Source organism: Xenopus laevis, chromosome 9_10L (assembly GCF_017654675.1).
Source record: "Xenopus laevis strain J_2021 chromosome 9_10L, Xenopus_laevis_v10.1, whole genome shotgun sequence".
Taxonomy (NCBI): Eukaryota; Metazoa; Chordata; class Amphibia; order Anura; family Pipidae; genus Xenopus; species Xenopus laevis.
Genome location: NC_054387.1, coordinates 47,709,571 through 47,730,867, shown reverse-complemented (window position 1 = coordinate 47,730,867; position 21,297 = coordinate 47,709,571). Strand labels below are relative to the sequence as shown.

Sequence of the window (21,297 nt, the reverse complement as noted above, 5' to 3'; positions counted from 1 at the left end):
GCAAAATAAATCTAGAGCAACTCTGTGGCTCTTATTCAATTTCAACGGGCACATGGGGTGCTTTGTTGCCCACAGGAAATTGTTCTCCAGGTGGGCAACAACCTAGCCAAATTCACCCTTTTATTGAGACGATTCATCCCAAGTAAAACGTATGAATCATATAACGCAGGAGAAGCTAATTTCACATGATTACACAATTTAGCCTGGGGCCGTTTGTATTATTTTGCACCCTCTAAAGACAGCTCAGGGGCCTGCTGTAATACTGATTGATCTGTGTTTAAGTATTGACACCTTGGACCTGTGAATGTTCCTTGTGCACTGGCTCCTGTCTTTCCAGGCCATGTGTCGGGAGCATGGCAGGATAACAACCCCCTCCTCCTGCAGATCTGAATGCTGCTTACACTTGCATGGCTAATCTTGCACACTCACATACTGCCTAACCCCTCAGTGACCACATACAGAATGGACTCCTATAATCAGCAGTTTCTCCACTGACTGCTCTGGTTAGTTCCTGGTACAGTCTTTTGCTTGTTCCTGTTTACAATGTACTTCTGCCTGCACCTAGCCACTGCTAATTCATCAGGTCTAAGATTTGCTGCCAGTGCGCATCATACACTACTGACCACACTGCCTTGTACTATCCTGACATTAGGCCTGGCTGCTAGTATCTGTGCTTTTTCTCTGTTCTAGTTTGAGGCTATGCAGTAAGTCTGTTGTAGAGAGAGATACCGAACACTCTGCTTAAATTAGGCCAGTTACAGAAGACTGGAGGGCTCAACTCATTAGGATAAAGGAGAGCTGTAGGTGAAATTAATGTAGAATGGAAGGTGCCAACAAGGGCCACCATCAGTAATCATGATGCCCTGAATTACTAAATTAGTAGATCCCCCCCCCACCCCAGGGGGCACCAATTATTAGGTAATTGGTCACATGGGTCCCCTAGTTGGTGACACCTGCCAACAAGTAAAATGGAGTCCTAATTTTAAAAAATGCACAGTGCACGAATGGGGATGTCCCAGAGTCATTGGCCATGCCCCATTATAGCAAAACCCTGCCCATGATCCTTCCAAATCTCACCCACTCCCCCACAAGACACCCTTCTCATCCTGTGAATCACACTTTCCTATGGCCCCCTCTGCCGCAGGGTCCCTATTTGGAATACTCACTGTACCACACTCATAGCAGCCCTGGGTGCTCTTGCTTTGTAAAAAAAAAAAAATGTCTACTACCATACACTTCGAAGTCCTGGTAGATCTGACCAGGGTCAGACTGGGCCTGATACGCTCCCTTTGTTTGACCTGCCTGGTGATTTCACAGGTAATCACAGGTACGCGCTGATTGAGGCAGATTGCAAGTGGCTGCCGAACTGGGGCCCTGAAATTGGCAGGAGTGATTGATTCTGCCATGCTATATGGTCTAGGTCATGGTTGAATGAATGGGTCCAGAGAGACTGACCAAGATCCAGAGGTGACTTCTGATCTGTCGCCCTTTCATTTAAAAACACATTACTATGTTTTTAGCCAGCCTTCATCGTAAACATCTCTCACAATTGGTTACAGTTTCTCTCATTCAATTTTATCCACTGAATTTCATGCAAGTCCCAAACTGTACCTGCATATCATTATTGGGGAAACTTTTAATCAATCTTAGCAGCTTTAACATCTACATGAAAGTATTATATGATTTTCAGTGTGCAGAGTATCAGTAAATATAATTGCTATTGGTAAATTACTATTTGCTCTCCTAATCCTAGAAGCCTACCTTGAAGGTTAAGTATGGTTCGTTTTGGGGCTTATGCTTATATTCTGTCCTGGGTATACATGGAAACAACGGTTTATAGCAAAATTTTGATATAACTATAACCTTATTATTAGCCAAGGAGCCCTGATCAAATGTTGGACCTCACATGGGGCTTAAACTGATAAAAGATAAACCAACCACTGTGTTTAGAGCAAGACTAGCCCAAATAGTTATCTCTGCAGCCGTTTGCTTAACAGCATTGCTAGGCGTTATTATATGGCTCAAGGTGACCTCAATACATTTGAGGATATCAGACACTAACATCTTTAGACAGTGCTTTGTGATATACATTCTCCTCTGTACCAATTTAATTTTTCCTGTGCTTCAGCAATCCCAATGCTAACTCATTCTGTCAGTCTCTCCATAACCAAAGCACATTCACTCCAGCATTTCGAGATGAATTAATCACAGGAGTTCTATAGAAAGCTTATTGTATCCCTCACTCGCATTAATCTCTTCCTTGTTCACATTTGATACTCTCCAAGGGCAGGTAGACATTTGCCTGACCCAATTTTCCCCACTAACATAGTCCCCCATTCAACATGAGTTATCTGTACTAGAAGTTTCATTTTCAAACCTATGACCTGTCCATGTTCTTCATGGTTATAGAAAGCCTAACCCACCATTCTTTCCTGACTCTTGTAATTTCTCTTTTATTGTGTAGCCAGTTGTCCTCTGCAGCACCATGACCTGCTCTTATATTTTATTAAGAGACATTTCCATTTTTCCTTCATTCACCACCACCTGGGGCTCCTTTGGATCATTTTGCATCCCAAGTCACTGGAGCCATCAGAACTCCTAGCCCCAATGTAGACATTCTGAATGCTAACAATTTACAAAAACAAGAAAATCTTGAGTGTTCCAGTGCTAAGTTATAATTTAACACCGTTAAGGACTCTCCTTCAAGCTCAGTTTCACTGATATTAATTTAAACAAAATGCGCCACAGAAGTGCAAACAGCACTCACCAAATGTCACACTAGGTTCAGGTGCCCATGCTGAATGCTAATCCTAAAGCTGGCCATACACTGCCATTTCAATATGTTGTAGAGTGAGTCTGCAGCTGTTTTTGGCCCTTAATGTTCTGAGCAGTCACTACATTTGACACAGTGCTACACTGGTTAAATTAAGGAATGTTGGCCTGGAACATAGTATTTGTACCTGGATAGAGAACTCGCTAAAAGATAGATACAAAGAGTGGTGGTGAATGGAACATTTTCTAATTGGACCAGTGTTGTTAGTGGAGTACCACAGGGCTCTGTACTAGGTCCCTTGCTTTTCAACTTGTTTATTAATGACCTGGAGGTCGGCATTGAAAGTACTGTTTCTATTTTTGCAGATGATACTAAATTGTGCAGAACTATAGGTTCCATGCAGGATGCTGCCACTTTGCAGAGTGATTTGTCTAAATTGGAAAACTGGGCAGCAAACTGGAAAATGAGGTTTAATGTTGATAAATGCAAGGTTATGCACTTTGGCAAAAATAATATAAATGCAAGTTATACACTAAATGGCAGTGTGTTGGGAGTTTCCTTAAATGAGAAGGATCTAGGGTTTTTGTAGATAACAAGTTGTTTAATTCTGGGCAGTGTTATTCTGTGGCTACTAAAGCAAATAAAGTTCTGTCTTGCAAGGGATGAAAACATAATTATGCGTCTTTATAGGTCCCTGGTAAGTAGGTCCCTCACCTGGAGTATGGAGTGCAGTTTTGAACTCCAGTCCTCAAGAGGGATATAAATGAGCTGGAGAGAGTGCAAAGACATGCAACTAAACTGGTTAGAGGAATTGAAGACTTAAAATTATGAGGGTAGACTGTCAAGGTTGGGGTAGTTTTCTCTGGAAAAAGGCGCTAACGAGGGGACATGATTACACTTTACATTAGAGGACACTATAGAAAAATAGCAGGGAACATTTTTACCCATAAAGAGGATCATTGTACCATAGGCCACCCCTTCAGACTACAAGAAAAGAACTTTCATTTGAAGCAACGTAGGTGGTTCTTCACAGTCAGGACAGTGAAGTTGTGGAATGCACTGCCGGGTGATTTTGTGATGGCTGATTCAGTTAATGCCTTTAAGAATGGCTTGGATGATTTCTTGGACAGACATAATATCAAAGGCTATTGTGATACTAAATTCTATAGTTAGTATAGATATGGGTATATATAAATATGGAGGGGTGTATGTATGGATGCTGGGTTGAACTTGATGGACTTTGTCTTTTTTCAACCCGATTTAACTGTGTACATTCCTTGCACCCTATAGCATAGCATCACTCCATGGGAAGCACTCGCTGTCCAGCTGTGTTTTAAAGGGGTTGTTCACCTTTCAATTAACTTTAGCACGATGTAGAGAGTGATATTCAGATATAATTTGCAATTTATTTTCATTTTTTATTATTTGTGTTATTTAGCTTTTTATTCTGCAACTCTCCAGTTTCCAATTACAGCAATCTGGTTGCTAACGTCCAAATTACGCTAACAACCATGCATTGATTTGAATAAGAGACTGGAAATGAATAGGAGAGGGCCTGAATAGAAAGATGAGTAATAAAAAAATAGTAATAACAATAAATGTGTAGCCTTACAGAGCATTTGGTTTTATAGATGGGGTCAGTGACCCCCATTTGAAAGCTGGGAAGAGTCAGAAGAAGAAGACAAATAGTTAAAAAATGATTAAAAAAAAAAAAAATGAAGACCAATTGCAAAGTTGCTTAGAAAGCCATTCTATAACATACTAAGGGTAAGGCCAGACGAGGAGATTCGGGGAGATTTTGTCGCCTGGCGACTTATCGCGACGTCTTTTCAATAGTCGCCCAAAGTTGCCTCAGGCCAGCTACATACAGTGCTAATGCATTTCACTTTTGAACTTATGCCATCATTTACCGAGATTCAGCACACACCCTATTGTCAGAAATTGAAGTGAAGATAGAGCAAAATGGCATAATCCCTATTAATATTACAGGAATATATTGCTCTGTGGTGTGCAGTGATGATCATGATGGCCAGTTGGCTTCCTCACCCTAAACTGTCACTGTCAAGGCTGCACATAGCCAGCCTGCCCACAGAAAGAATCCTATAGAAGGAACTGCCCTATATTTGTTTATAAATGCAATTTTCCTGGGTATATGCTTATTCCTGTATGTGTAGAGCAGTGTGGTACTGTGTTCCATTGAATAATAAAGCAGATATCCGCAAGCATCGCTTTATGTTGCTAATGAGACGCAGCAGTGGGACCTGGCTTCCCTATATTCCAGAAAATTGAAAGCTCATTAATGAAATCAAGTAGCACTTTCTAGTATTTCCTCCCATACATAGTGAGCCACGTATTGATTACATTTTAGTTACATGCATCCTGCTGAATTAATTATTCAAAAAATTATTATGGAAAATTAGGACAGCTGAGGGGACATATCCAGAGAATACTGCACCCCCTATTGTAAAATACAAGGATATTAAAGAAGTTCGATGGCAGTATAAAGGTGCGAGGCTACAGGCCTATTGCTTTTATAAGGGTTATGGATCTCCACGATGACTTCTTATAATATTCAAGTTTCAGTCATTTGACACTAAGCACCAATTATAATAGAGGACATCACTATGTACTTTTTATTTATGGAACAATGTAATCCCTAGTGTAAAATATAAAGATGGTCTGTGCATAGTCTGTTCCATATAATGAAAAGGTCGCTGTACTTTTCTACGGGTCATGGGACTCTGCAGCGACTTCTAAAATACTTATTTTATGGCAAGTTTCAATGAGTCATGTGATATCACTGTGCACTGTATAAAGGGACGTATTTGACAGGTTGTGAATGGCTGCTGTTTATTATAACCCTGTGAGTCCCTTGCTCCAAAAGCTGGAGACCCCTGCACTACAGCAGTCAATATCATTTATTGTACCTCGCTGCTAAAGATGTTAGCACTCTAACTATGCGTGTAGTGGTGTTACAGAATGCATAGGTTTTAATGTTAATGGCATTTCGCACTAAGAGATAAAAATGTTCTGAATGAATGTGGATTACATATATATGACCTCATTATTGTCATTTTGCAGGGCTTTCTGTTATTGTTTTTAATCTGAAAACTCCGACTTGAGACTAAAGGTAGCCAGCCATACACTTTAAGATCTGCTCGTTTGGCATTGTTGCCAGACAAGCGGATCTTTACCCCATATACCCACCAAAGGCCCATACATATCAGCGGCTTAAAAGCCCCATACATATCGGCAGCTTAAATCTGCCCATGTATGGCCACCAGTAACAAAAAAAAAAAAAAAAAAAAAAAAGGGGTAAAAAAAAACACCAAGACACATTTAACTTTAAATATGCAAGTCGACACTTGTGCTCCTCTTCAGAAATGGTGACAGGGTGACAATCCTTTGTGCACGGCTCGATTTCTCCTCCCTGGCTTCTATAGGAGATAGCCAGGGAGGAGAAAATGTGCGCCGCACGATGGATCATCTCTCTGTCGCCGTTTCTGAAGAGGAGCGCAAGCGGAGAATCGGCAAGTTATTTCTTAATAAAGACTTTGCAAATTTTAAAGGAGAATTCAACTTGTGGGGAAAAAAACCTGTACCCCACCCCAGGTAGACCCCTCCTCCTCCCAGGCTAACTACCCCCCCCCCTCCCCGGAAAAATACTCCATACTTACCCCTAGGCGCAGATTCTTCCAGCAGAGTTCCACGCATCCATCCTCCATGTCCTCTGCAAGCCGACTGAGAGATCGGTATTTCTGCGCATGCACAGTTGGCGCAGTTTGCTGGTTTGTGACAACTGCGCATGCGCGGAATTACACGAAAATTGACGATCTCTCAGTCAGCTTACTGAGCGCTGGAAGATGGATGCGTGCAACTCCGCTGGATGCGTGCAAATCTGCGGCGAGGGATAAGTATAGAGTATGGGGCATTTCCCGGGGGGGGGGGTAGTTAGCCTGGGGGGAAGAGGGAGGGAGGTCTACCTGGGGTGGGGGTACCGATTTTTTTCCCCCACAGGTTGAATTTTTTCCTTTAAGTTTAAAAGTGTCTTGGTGGTTTTTTTTTTCCTTACGTACAAACAATATATTTTTAACTTTTGTTTATGTTACTGGTCCTTTAAGTAAGATGGGCTGGCTTGTTTGGATATCCGGAAACCTGTCTGATGAAAACAGCGCTGGGTATTAAATGTGGTATTTCGCTAATGTGCGTTTAACCGGTCCATGTAAACTTATTATTGGGTTGATTGATGTCCAAAGGGTTTGGCCACCATTTATATGGCAGTATTTATTAATTAAATGGGGGGGGGGGCTTTGCTGGTATGAAGCATGTGTCTGACACTAGTTGCTTCCAGTCATTAGGGAGCAGTTAGTGACTTGTACAAAAGCCATTCTGATCTGCTTTCTGTGCTCATATTTTTGGCCTTTTGCCGTCTATCTTTAGATCACTCTCCCCTCGCAATGTAGTCACCTTCAGACTAGTGTGTCTTCTCAGCCGACTCTAATTGAGAAAGACGCAGCACACAGCCTCCCCATCCTTACATGCTCTAATAGCCTAATCCCCGCTCCAGACTCTGCCGCTGCTATTGTCTGCCTGATCTCTAGCTCTCCGCTGAATACACCCACTCGAGATATAACACACCGAGCAGCCAGGGAAAACAAAGGAATATTAGTTCTAATGTTTGTACAGTGGCTTTAGCAATAATGGTAAATATCCATACTGTCCTGTGCACTCTACTGCCCCATTTATCCTTCTTTTATTAAACATTCATTTAATGTCAGTGACAGGTCTATTAGTGCTGAGGAAAATATTGATTTATTTGACAATGTAAGAGATATGTTTAGAATAATGGGTATAAGGGATACTGTGACCATATAAGGGCACAAGGCTGCAGGCTGAGTTATACAGGGATATCGTGTATTATAAGGTATAATGTACCCCTACTTTAAATTATAAGGATATTAGAAGTCACTGAGGGGTTCTGTGGCCATATAAAGGCACAAGGCTGCAGGCTGAGTTATACAGGGGACTCTGAGTATCACTCATGTATTATAAGGGATAATGTACCCCCTACTGTAAATTATAAGGATATTAAAAACAGCGCTGCACAATATGCTGGCTCTCTAAAAATACATGTTGTTATTATTATTATTATTAATAATAATAATAATAATATAATAAAGTCACTGAGGGGTTCATTGATCCAAATAAAGGCACACGACTGCAGGCTGAATTATACAGGGAACTCTGAGTATCACCCATGTATTAAAAGGGATAATGTACCCCCTTCTGTAAATTATAAGGATATTAGAAGTCACTGAGAGGTTCTGTGACCATATAAAGACACAAGGCTGCAGGCTGAGTTATACAGGGAACTCTGAGTATCACTCGTGTATTATAAGGGATAATGTACCCCCTACTGTAAATTATAAGGATATTAGAAGTTACTGAGGGGTTCTATGACTGTATGAAACTATAATGACTACATTGTAGTCATGGAACTATTCCTGCCAAGAATATTGATGATGGGGACATTAATACTCCATAAACCTTTATAAAACAAAGAACTGTGAATGAAAACACCACCTGTGTAAAACTTTTCTATCTGATAACAGCCCCCACAATCTGAGAATGTCTTTATATTGAGATATATATAAGAGAGTTGTAGTTGAATATGATGATGCTTTCAGTTCTGACTGCTTTTTTTTTTTTTCGTCACAGTTTCCATATACAGCCCCTTCCCCACAGGAGCCAGTGAAAACCCTGCGCAGCTTGATCAACATTCGTAAGGACACGCTGCGCCTGGTCAGGTAGGCTTAATATTCGACATTACCATGTGCTCAAAGCATGACACTCTTTATTCTGACCAGCTGTGTATTTCTCTACTTAGATTCTAGCTATCTTTATAACAGAGCATTCTGTCACAGTGACACAGATCCTATCTTATACTCGTTGTAAGCAGCAGTCCTGTCCTGCTTTATGGCTGAGATTCTAGCTATCTTTATAACAGAGCATTCTGTCACAGTGACACAGATCATATCTGATCCCCATTGTAAGCAGCAGTCCTGTCCTGCTTTATAGCTGAGATTCTAGCTATCTTTATAACCGAGCATTCTGTCACAGTGGCACAGATCCTATCTTATACTCGTTGTAAGCAACAGTTCTGTCTTGCTTTATAACAAGCGCTGTCACAGTAGCTTCTTTGTTTGAAAGTCTCAAGTTTTCTGTTGGTTATGTCACTTAGCACATGTAAGGCTTGTGCAGCTGTTTTTACACTGTTGCACAAAACCATCTGTTTTTGCCCCCAACTTATGTTGAATCACAGTAAAAAAAGACATGATAAATCTTTACTCATTTCTTACTTGGAAATGCTCAAGTGCATTTTTCACACACAAGAATCTTGTGAAACAGATTTTGCACATGATTCCCACTGGGCGCAACAAGGCGGTTGTTATAGTATTTTTTTTACTTGGGGAGAAAACACTGATATTACCCTGAAAAGGTAACTGAACTCATGATTGAAACATTGCCAGTAGGTATTTATCCTACAGCTCTGTGTACATTAGTGGTGCTATATAAATATACGCACATACATACATAATGTGCTTTACAGCTGCCTCATAGCCCTAATGAAAACCACTGTTCATCAAAGCTGCACCACTCCCATCAGGGAAGGCCTTAGGCCCTTAGCAGCCTGGGAAAAACAGTGCAATGAAATGAATTTCTTTGAAAAGTAGATTACTAAGTCTGCAAAATGTTCCTGTCTGCCTCAAATACAAGCTGTATCTCTAGTGCATAGTTAGAGGCTGGTATTCAAAAAATCATTGGTTTTACTGTAATCTGTGTGTTTTCAATCTGATATTGGTTGGGAAAGCACCATATACAAGACAATAAGCTTTGTCTGCAGCTTTTATTAATCCTAGTTAGGCCACCTTTGCACTGGTCCAAAGCAAAGGAAGGAACAGCCAAAAAAAACCCCTATCCCTGTGGCAAATGGCGATTTAAAAGAGCTGCTATATGTACAGCGGGATTTAATATGGAAAGTAGCTTTTAGGATTGCTACAGTCTAAGCCAAGTTCTGAGACAAATGTGACTTTCCCATTGCAGGTGCACAGAGGAGCTAAAGAGCACAGGTGTGGAGGGGAGCCGCCCCAAGGTGCATTATAACGTGGAATTCACTTTTGATACCGATGCACCAGTTGCAATCACCATATATTACCAGTCCACTGAGGAGTTCCAGGGAGGCATTGCCAGGTATATTAAAGGAAAATAAGGATGGTGACAAAAGTACATCCATTGTGACTGGAGAAAAGCAGTTTTTAGAATCCACATATAATGGGTTTATGTACTGCAGTTGTAATGAGCATTTTATTGGTGAGATCAAAAAGGGAAGGATGCCTTTCTAACAAGATGTGACATATGTAATTGCGATAAATAATCAATCTAGTTGCCTTTTTTGGAAGGAATGTCTCTGATGACTACATGCAGGGCCGCCATTAGAAATCACGGGGCCCCGTGCAACAAAATTTTTGGGGCCCCCTGGGCCCCGCCCACACTGACGACCAAGCTCCGCCCCATATCCCGCCCACATCGCAGTTAAAAGACCACACAGACATCAGCGCTAAAAAAGTAACCCCCCCCCCCACACAAGTTGTAAAAAGCTATTGATGGTCAGGGCCCCCTTATAAAAAAAATTGGGGCCCCAAAAAAAAAAAATTAAATTTTTTTTTTTTTTAAAAACATTGGTGGCAGGGGCCCCCTGTTAAAAAAAACTTGGGGCCCCAACAAAAAAAATGTAAAAAAAACTAAAAAATAAACAAACATTGGTGGCAGGGGCCCCCTTATAAATTAAAAACAAATTGGGGCCCCAAAAAAAATTTGAAAAAAATTAATTTTTTTTTGAAAAAAAAAAAAAACATTGGCGGCAGGGGCCCCCTTATAAGTTAAAAACAAATTGGGGCCCCAAAAAAAAATTTGGAGAAAAAAAAATTTTTTTGAAAAAAAAAAATGGTGGCAGGGGCCCCTTGCAAGTTAAAAACAAATTGGGGCCCCAAAAAAAATTTTAAAAAAAAATAATTTTTTTTGAAAAAAAAAAAAACTGGTGGCAGGGGCCCCCTTACAAGTTAAAAAAATTTGGGGCCACCAAAAAGAAAATTAATTTTTTTTTTAAAAAAAAAACCCAAAAAAAAACAATGGTGGCAAGGGGCCCCTTACGAGTTAAAAAAAAAATTGGGGCCCCAAAAACAAAAGTTTTAAAAAAAAGATTGGTGGCAGGGGCCTATAGAATATTAAAATAATACATTGGTGGCCAGGGGATTAAAAAAAAAAAAAAACACAAACTGGTGTTCAGTAGAATTGAACTCATGGCTTCAGTACTTCAACTTCGCCTCCTTTCGTGACTTCGGGTCTTTTCACCGCTTCAGGACTTCGGCTTCGGCTGTTTTCGTGACTTCGGGTCTTTGCGCTGCTTCAGGACTTCGGCTTCGGCTGTTTTCGTGACTTCGGGTCTTTTCGGCGCTTCGTGACTTCGGGACTTCGGCTTTTTCCGTGACTTCGGGTCTTTTCGTCGCATCGGCTTCGGCTTTTCGGCACTTCCGCATTCGGCACTGAAGAGGCAAGACGTACGGCTCGGGCGCTCGTAAGGGGGGCCCGGATCTTCAAAAAAATGCAGCGCTGCCGGGCCCCCCTTCATGCCCGGGCCCGGTACGCTTGTCCCCCCTGTCCCCCCCTGATGGCGGCCCTGACTACATGTATCAGTGTTGGTGCATGATAGGAGTAAATGGAGGAGGATTTGGGGCACTTAGATAATGGAGTTTGCTATGGAACATTATGCTGGGATAAATGCCTCCATTTGTCCAGTGTACCTGATAGGCAAGTGTCCAATCTAATTTATTTAAGTCTCAATGAATGCCAGCCCCTGGATGCTAACACTGACCTTACACAATCTGTCTATGCATCCTGCAGCTACCTGCCCAAATCCAGTAACCTACAGTCGGACACCGTGCACTTCAAAAGAGGGGTCAGCCAGCAGTTCTGCTTTCCTTCCCATACAGTGGACCCTGCTGAATGGAGAGAAGAAGAGGTAGGAGACACTGAGCATATTACTTGTTTCCCACAGTGTCTTGGCTTATAATTTGCCAGGGTGAAAATGATGCTAAGTGTATCATTAGCTGTTATTTCAAAATATTTGCTGCTTTATGCTCCACTCACGCACACACCTCTGTGCTTTTCAGCTGACGTTTGATCTAGACAGAGAGGTTTACCCTATGGTGGTCCATGCGGTGGTGGAGGAAGGAGAAGGTGAGAAATGTGTTGTTGCTTGCTATGCTATTTTACACTTTTTGGCGCACTCAAAAACGTGGGGTTATTGGTGACATTTACTGCCCATTTTTACATGTTCTCATTCAGTTGGATTATATAGAAAATCTAAACTCCCCCCCCCAAGAGTCTCACTGTATTGTGTAATACAACCCCACCCATATCTTGTTTCATTATGATGTGATGGATTCTGGGATTTGAAGTCCATCTGCTTTCCAGAGAATCTGTGCATCACCCACTATGGCAGTGATCCCCAACTCACTAACACCTTGCATGTTGCTCTCAGCGGCCTCAAGTCAGGTGCTTATTTTTGGATTCCTGCTTTGGAGGCAAGTTTTGGTTGCATAAAAACAATGTGTATTGTCCAACAGACCCTCCTGTAGGCTGCCAGTCCACATGTGGCCTTGAAATTACCAATCACAGCCCTTATTTGGCACCACCTGGAAGTTTTTTCATGCTTGCGTTGCTCCCCAACTCTTTTTACATTTGAATGTGGCTCACGAGTTAAAAAGGTTTGGGATACACTTCACCATGGAACAAAGTGATGGAGGGGGTTGCATTACGCTCTCAGCATAAGGTTGGCTATAGACTCACAGATAATATTGTACAAAACGAATTTCTCGTACTATATTTGGTGCATGTATGGTGGGAGACGAGCCATCCGATAACGGCAAAAGACTTGGATATCATTCGGCTCGGCGATCAGGCAGGTGGAAAAATTTTGATTGGGCACCTTTAAAGGTACCCGAACATTATTAGTTCTGAATTGTCAAATACAGGTAAAATGCTATTGTTTCGACCTGGATATATGATGATTCAGCTCCACACGTGTGTATTAATACTAACAATCTTTCCTGAAAGATCGTAATTGTAACGTGTATGGCCACCTTAAGTTCAAAATCCACTCAACCCTTTTCCACCTATAGATCTATCTCTCAGAAACGGTACTATGATTAATGCTTGATAAAAAAAAAAAAACAATTACAAAACACAGCTTCCAGATGTACTCTGTCTTTCCCAAAAGGCGACTGCTAGATCTGATGTGCGTTGCTCGACATCTCATCGTTGCCAGCCTTCTAAACCAGAAGTTAGTTTTGGCGGTGGGCAGTGTAACTTCTGCATAATTTATTTCTGTAAAAGCAGGGGAGAGGTGAAGGAATGCACGCACAGATTTACCAGGGGTCTTTGTTAGTTTTTAGATTTATTGGTGACCAGTGTGCTGCTGCAGTCTGTCACTCGCCTGCTCTTACAGAAATAAATGAGGCCAAAGAAGTCGCACTGTGTTTTATAATGGTATTTTTTATAAAACATTGAGCATAGTACAGTTTCTGCAGGATAGATCTGCAGGTAGAAAAGGGTACAGTGGATTGAAATTAACTTGAAAATAATGAATAAGGGGGCCATAAAAACAATAAATGGCTGCTCCTTCTGCAGAACAGTGTTTGCCAATATGTTTAATTAAGTTAAAGTAAATCTTAATTGTGTATAGGCTACATTTTGCTTTTTTTATGCACTTTGATCCTGTAGCTTTCAGACAGATTCTACTAAGCAGTATAATGGGGCCCCTATAAAAATGCTCAATTCATGGCCACACCCATTGCACCCCAACGCAGTCCACTAGTGATGTGCGGGCCGACCCGATACGGGCGGGTTTGGGTCGACCTCACAGTGCTCCTCACGGGCAGGTGCGGGTTGAGCTCTTCTCCTGCTCTCCCTGCCCACCACCTTCAAATGCCAGCATCCGGATTCCAGTTTTATAGTCTCGTGTCTGCTCGCCCCGCCCCTTTTGTGATGTCATTGTGACGCCATCGGTGGGGCGGGCGGGTCTATAAAAGGTCCCCCGGAAGCGGGTGCGGGTTGGAGCAGGGCAAGTTAGGGTCGGGTGCGGGTCAGGGAAACCCTGACCCACACATCACTACCGTCCACGATCTTCCAAACATCAGCACATGCTGCAAGCCCATCCATTTCACAACATGCAGATGGCACCAGTGCATCTCTTGTGGCCCCTGACTGGAGTACCCCCCTGATATTTATAAAATATTAGTCTAGGAACACTGCTCTATCAAAGAAAGCCTAGCACAGCCGTCACTCTGTGGTTATTAATAGTGATGCAGAGACTAATGGCATGGTTATCACACAGTACAGTATTCCCTTGATTGCTTGCTGTGATAAAATGCACGTGCACACCCACGCAGGCAGTGCTGCACAATAAGCCCGGATTGATGTGCGTTTACAGACACAGTATTAAGTGGGTGTCCTGTCTTTGGTTGCAGATCCTGTATTTAGCGAGTCTGTCGGCCCAGTATTTACTCTGTGTTTGTGATTGCTCATAGAGGCACAGTGAAACATGCTTGGGGTGACTATTTTGGAGATGGCAGTGATAGTATCATCTGGCAGGACTGTAGGATGTAATTAGGGCTGGTTTGCTGTCATAACTACAACCTCTTTCTTGCAGAGCATCTTGGACACTCCCATGTACTCATGGCGATATTTGAAAAGGTGAGTGATCACTTTGTGTGCAGCCAATAATCTTATATCTGGCCAGTGGCAGAAAGAAAGGAATGGGATCCATTATTCTGTAAAAAAAAAAAACATTATCCAGAATGCTCTGAATTATGGAAAGCTGTCTCCCATAGACTACATTTTATCCAAATAATACACATTTTTTAAAATGATTTCCCTTTTCTCTGTAATAATAAAGCAGTAGCTTGTACTTGATCAAACTAATATATAATTACTCCTTATTTGAAGCAAATGGTATTTTGCCATCCGGCTGGTATTTTATCAGCATCAGCATGGCCGATAAAAATGATGCTTAATTATTGTTATTAAAGGATAAGTAAACCTTTTGAAATAAGTGAATGTGAAATTGATGAGAGTGCTATTCTACGAACTTTTGCAATTCACATTCATTGTTTATTTTCTTTTTTTTCCCCAGATATCAAGGGAAATCTGTACTGTTAATATGAAGGCATTTTTTTTACAACAGCGCCACCTGCTGGTCAGTTTCTGACCAGTCTGACCACCAAGTAGTCAAGGAAGTTGTCAGGAGAAAGAAAGATCTTCTGCTTAGGAAAGATGTGAGAAAGGTTTCTAATTTTTTTCCTAAGCAAGAAGAACATCAGACCAACTTCTTTCTTTCTCCTGACAACTTACTTGACTACTTGGTGGTCAGAAACTGACCAGCAGGTGGCGCTGTTGTAGGAAAATTTATAGTAACAGTAAATGTATCACTTAATATCTTGGGGAAAAAAAGAAAATAAATAATGAATGTACATTACAAAAGTGCTTAGAATAGCACTCTCATCAATTTTACATGCACTTGTTTTAAAGGTTTACTTATCCTTTAATATGGAGGAAAAGTTATAATATAGGAATGCAGGTATTTTTCCAGACGAGGTGGAAAAACAAAGAGTGAGTGTAGTGGGCATGCATTTGGGGACTGATACCCTATAGGATTTCCAGATCTTGGTATTGCCAAGGAGATTCCATGGCTTCCTAATGGTGCATGAGCAGTGAATTCATGTGAAGTGTTGTCTGCTATGAGCAGCATTGCCACCTTCTGGTTACAGTCATAGACCCATAAGCACAGAGCCTGCACTGATGAGTGACCCAACATTAGTGCCGCTCCGGTGCTCACTTCATTGTTTTTTCTTGTTTTCGCAGCATGCCGATGGCAGTTTTTGTGTGAAACCCTTGAAGCAGAAACAAGTGGTGAGGATTAGGGGTTATCTAAGGATGTCACACTATCCATGGGGGGACAGCTACTGACTTTCCACTCTCTCCCCTCTCACAGGTGGACGGAGTCAGTTACTTACTGCAAGAAATCTACGGTATTGAGAATAAATATAACAGCCAGGACTCCAAGGTGTGTACTTAAGTGGGTTTTATGACTGTGCCAAACCTTAGTGATTTTTGCCCTACATAAGGATGGCAGCTAGACTTTATTTGTTGCACTTCCAGTTGTCCACAGTGGGAACACGCTGCCAACAGTTTTCCGTGTTTGCTTGCGGTGACAAATGGTGTGTAGCCACACCTTGTACACTTAGGGGTTATTTATCAAATTCCAAAATTTTTCTGATAAAAAAGACCAACCAAACTAAAATCCACAAGTTCCTCTTATTTATCAGTTAAAAAAATGGAAAACCATAATTTTTCATGTTTGACTTTTACATGAATTAAGCAGGTTCTAGATGGTGTATTTTCGGATTCAGACTTGGAACAGGCATAATAAATCACGGAATAATTGCATCTTTATTTTTTGGGGGGGGGGTTTCAGCTTTAAACGGACACCACAAAAAAATCACACCTTAATAGACAACCCCCTTAAACTGTGTATGTGCAAATTAGTGGAAGGTCCAATTATATGACATATAATTTACACACTGTATTTTCAGGTAGCTGAAGATGAAGTGAGTGACAACAGTGCGGAATGCGTGGTGTGCTTGTCTGATGTCCGGGACACGCTCATCCTGCCCTGCAGACACCTGTGTTTGTGTAATGCCTGTGCCGACACATTGCGCTACCAGGCCAGTAACTGCCCTATCTGTAGGCTGCGTAAGTTCCAGCAAGTGATATGGATTTTTTCTTTTAATATGCCAGCCAGGGTTACAGTTACATTAAACCTATGAAATATTTTGCATATTTAACATATTGCTATAGGACTTCCTTTTAGAAAGGTAACAAAAAACCTGTACATATAATTGATCATTGATCTGTGCCCTCTGGAATGCACGGTCAATCTGCAATAATCTGCAATAAACTAACAGCAGTCCATGACCTCTTTATAGCTAAATCCCTTCACCTTCTTGCAATCACTGAAACATGGCTCTCCCCCTCAGACACTGCTTCACCTGCTGCCCTCTGCTATGGAGGCTTCTCACTTACTCACACTCCTAGACCGGATGGCCGTCATGGTGGTGGGGTGGGATTTCTTCTCTCCCCCAAATGTAGGTTTCAAAATCTAACTACACTGACTTCTCTCTCCTTCACTTCTTTTGAAGTCCACAGCATACGTTTGTTTTCTCCAATCTCTCTGCGTGTTGCTGTCATATATCGCCCCCCAGGTCCCTACTCCACCTTCTTGGATCACTTTGCTGCCTGGCTTCCATACTTTCTCTCCAGTGAGACACCTGCTCTCATTTTAGGGGACTTCAACATCCCCATTGACAACTCTGCTTCTGCTGCCACCTCTAAACTTCTCTCTCTAACAGCTTCTTTTGGTCTCTCTCAGTGGACCGACTCACCTACCCACATCGAGGGTCATGCTCTCAACCTTATATTCTGCCACTCATGCTGCCCATCCAACTTAATTAACTCTCCCTACCCTCTGTCTGACCATCATCTATTCTCCTTTCAGATACTGCTTTCACCTGCACCTTCACAACCATCTCTCTCTACCCACACGTACAGAAACCTTAATGCCTTTGAACCACAACAATTATCAACAATATCAGCACAATCCATATCTCATATTAATACCCTCTCCTGTCCCAATATGGCAGCTTCTCTCTACAACGATGCCCTTTCAACAGCACTTGACTCCCTTGCACCTTCTACCACCCGTCACAGCCGGCCAGCTAGTCCCCAACCCTGGCACACTAGTGTAACACGGTACCTCAGAAGATGTAGTAGATCAGCTGAGCGACGGTGGAGAAAGTCACGAACTGACCCTGACTTCATCCACTTCAAATTCATGCTCTCCTGCTATAACCGAGCTCTATCATTAGCCAAAGAACAATACTTCTCTTATCTAATATCTACTATGTCCTCCAAACCACAGCAGCTGTTTGCCACATTTAACTCACTCCTATGCCCCCCTCCACCTCCTCCACCTATTAATGTTACCGCCCAAGACCTTGCTCATTTCTTTAATGAAAAAATCGATCTCATTAGGCTGAGCATACCGTCCGACAACAATCTCAGACCAACGTGCAGTCCACTCACATCTACTTTGCACTCCTTCACCCCTGCAACTCTAGATGAAGTTAGCAAACTTCTAGCCAGCTCAAAACCCACCACCTGCTCCCTTGACCCCATACCCTCTCGCCTTCTCCACCCAATCTCGGATACACTCTCTCCTGCACTTACCCACCTATTCAATCTTTCACTCTCTACTGGTACCTTTCCATCATTATACAAACAAGCACTAATCACTCCTATCCTCAAAAAACCTTCCCTTGATCCCAGCTCTCCCACTAACTATCGACCGGTCTCCCTTCTTCCATTCGCATCCAAATTACTAGAAAGGCTTGTATACAAACGCCTGATCCAGCATCTCACTCACAACTCCCTTCTCGACCCATTGCAATCTGGCTTCCGCCCATCACACTCAACTGAAACTGCACTAACCAAAGTAACCAATGATCTTCTATTGGCAAAGTCTAAAGGTCATTATTCCATTCTAATCCTTCTAGATCTCTCTGCAGCCTTTGACACAGTTGACCACACACTCCTCCTTGACATTCTACACTCAGCTGGCATTCGGGACACTGTTCTTTCATGGTTTACATCTTATCTGTCTGACCGTTCCTTTAAAGTTTCCTTCTCTAACTCTACTTCTACTACTTTCCCACTCTCTGTTGGAGTTCCTCAAGGCTCTGTTCTTGGCCCCCTGCTGTTCTCGCTCTATACAACTTCACTAGGAAAACTCATTCAGTCATTTGGACTTCAGTATCACCTTTATGCTGATGACACCCAACTCTACTTGTCTACTCCTGATCTTTCTAATTCTGTCCTTTCCCAAGTCACAGACTGTCTCTCTGCTGTCTCCTCCTGGATGTCACAGCGCCACCTGAAACTGAACCTTTCTAAAACAGAACTCATTATATTTCCTCCAAGATCTTCCCCTGTCCCTCAGATATCACTGACCGTAAACAACACCACCTTTCATTCCACCACACAGGCACGCTGCCTAGGAGTCATCTTAGACTCTCATCTGTCTTTTTCACCACACATTCAAACACTTGCAAAATCTTGCCGTATTCAACTGCGCAACATTGCTCGAATACGACCCTATCTCAGTTCAGAATCAACTAAAACACTGATTCAGTCTCTCATCATCTCCCGCCTTGATTACTGCAACTTACTCCTCACAGGTATTCCAACAAGTCACCTTTCACAACTCCAATCTATTCTAAACGCGGCCTCTAGACTCATTCATCTAGCTCGCCGCTCAACATCAGCTGCTCCCATATGTATGTCCCTTCACTGGCTCCCAATCTCTTCTAGAATCAAATTCAAATTACTTACACTCACATTCAAGGCCCTTAATAAAACCCCTCCCTATATTTCATCTCTAATCTCCAAATACACTCCTTCACGAAACCTACGCTCTGCTTCTGATCTTCGCCTCACTTCTCCTCTGATCACTTCTGCCAATTCTCGTCTACAAGACTTCTCTCAGGCTTCTGCTTTTCTCTGGAACGCTCTGCCACAAGCTGTCAGATTTTCTCCTTCCTTCCAAACTTTCAAGCGCTCCTTAAAGACCCATCTGTTTAAAGAGGCCTATTCGATGTACCTTAATTAATCTGTATCAAAAATGACAAAGTGTTTATACAATCCTAATGTCTCAATTGTACCCTAACCTTTTAGTTTGTAAACCCTATTGTACTCTGTAATCCTTGTCTGTTATCCACCATTTATTCCCTGTTTGCTATAACTGCAGTAAAGCACTGCGTGTCTTGACAGCGCTATATAAATAAATGATGATGATGATGATCTGTAACCCTGTTCTTTGTATCTACAAGTTTCTATTTACTACTCCTTCAGATATCAGTATTAGTAATACTGCCAACCTTAATTCTAGCTTTCCGAGCCCTCCTTCAGATCCGAGCCATGAGAAAGGTCCCTGGTCCACACTCTCCGGCTGGTTTTAGCCCCATTATAGCAGCCCCGACCTCAGACTCAGAGGAGCACACGGTAAGAAAGAACTGTCCGCTATGGATATATAGATGTATGTATGTCACATAAATGGGGTACGAAATAGAAAAGGTATTTTGTGTTTTATAGCATTTTGCAATTGGTAAAAAGTAAATCGCTTTTGTCACAGTGACACAGATCCAAGCAGCAGTCCTGTATTGCTTTATGGCTGAGATTCTAGCTATCTTTATAACAGAGCATTCTGTCACAGTGACACAGATCCTATCTGATACCCATTGTAAGCAGCAGTCCTGTCCTGCTTTATGGCTGAGATTCTATCTATCTTTATAACAGAACATTCTGTCACAGTGATACAGATCCTATCTGATACCCATTGTAAGCAGCAGTCCTGTCCTGCTTTATGGCTGAGATTCTAGCTATCTTTATAACAGAGCATTCTGTCACAGTGATACAGATCCTATCTTATACTCGTTGTAAGCAACAGTTCTGTCTTGCTTTATGGCTGAGATTCTAGCTATCTTTATAACAGAGCATTCTGTCACAGTGACACAGATCCTATCTGATACCCATTGTAAGCAGCAGTCCTGTCCTGCTTTATGGCTGAGATTCTAGCTATCTTTAAAACAGACATTCTGTCACAGTGATACAGATCCTATCTGATACCCATTGTAAGCAGCAGTCCTGTCCTGCTTTATAGCTGAGATTCGAGCTGTCGTTATACCAGCGGGCTAAGAAGATTACCATGGCAAGATTAGGGATGGATAAATCTGCTATGGATGAATAAGGGAGTGTAATTGTTTTGATGTTTATGCATTTGTCATTCAACACTGAGGACTAAATTGAATCTGCTGAAAAAATGTGTCAAAATGCATGAAGTCATTGATTCTTCTTTTACACACTTGCCTTGTGGTGTATTATTTGCCTTACCTTTTGCATGCACACACTATATTTACCAATGATCTATTTTCTAGTCAGAACACGTACCTCCTGGATATGAGGTGGTCTCTCTTCTGGAGGCCCTAAATGGTCCCCTGACTCCATCACCCTCTGTACCCCCACTACGAGCTCTAGGAGAAGCAAGACGCCCTGGAGCTCTGCCATCGTACGGCAGTGACATACATCTCCGAATGCACTCACCATTGCAGCATCTCTGTGGAAGCCAAGCCTTAAAACTGAAGAAGAGCATATCTAGGTAATGCTATAGGCGATAGGGCAGCACTGTTGGAATGGTATGGTCCTATTATGCAACCCTCACTAGTTCATAGTTCTGGCCATGTGTCATTTGTGTTAATAGTAGTTAAAATGAACTCAAAGGGCATGTAAAGGCA

At 42.1% G+C, this 21,297-nt stretch overlaps 1 protein-coding gene across 2 annotated transcripts in view; it reads left to right on the top strand.

Annotated features, from left to right (window-relative positions):
- The window catches only part of rnf157.L (ring finger protein 157 L homeolog), a 44,024-nt gene that overhangs the window by 9,397 nt on the left and 13,330 nt on the right, over positions 1–21,297 (top strand). For both annotated transcript variants that reach the window (XM_041576163.1, XM_018235350.2), the window contains exons 4-13: positions 8,492–8,580; positions 9,878–10,024; positions 11,735–11,852; positions 12,004–12,070; positions 14,544–14,587; positions 15,755–15,802; positions 15,885–15,956; positions 16,486–16,645; positions 19,896–20,008; positions 20,941–21,161. In XM_041576163.1, coding sequence (XP_041432097.1) covers positions 8,492–8,580; positions 9,878–10,024; positions 11,735–11,852; positions 12,004–12,070; positions 14,544–14,587; positions 15,755–15,802; positions 15,885–15,956; positions 16,486–16,645; positions 19,896–20,008; positions 20,941–21,161 — 1,079 coding nt within the window. The remainder of the gene's footprint in view (positions 1–8,491; positions 8,581–9,877; positions 10,025–11,734; positions 11,853–12,003; positions 12,071–14,543; positions 14,588–15,754; positions 15,803–15,884; positions 15,957–16,485; positions 16,646–19,895; positions 20,009–20,940; positions 21,162–21,297) is intronic.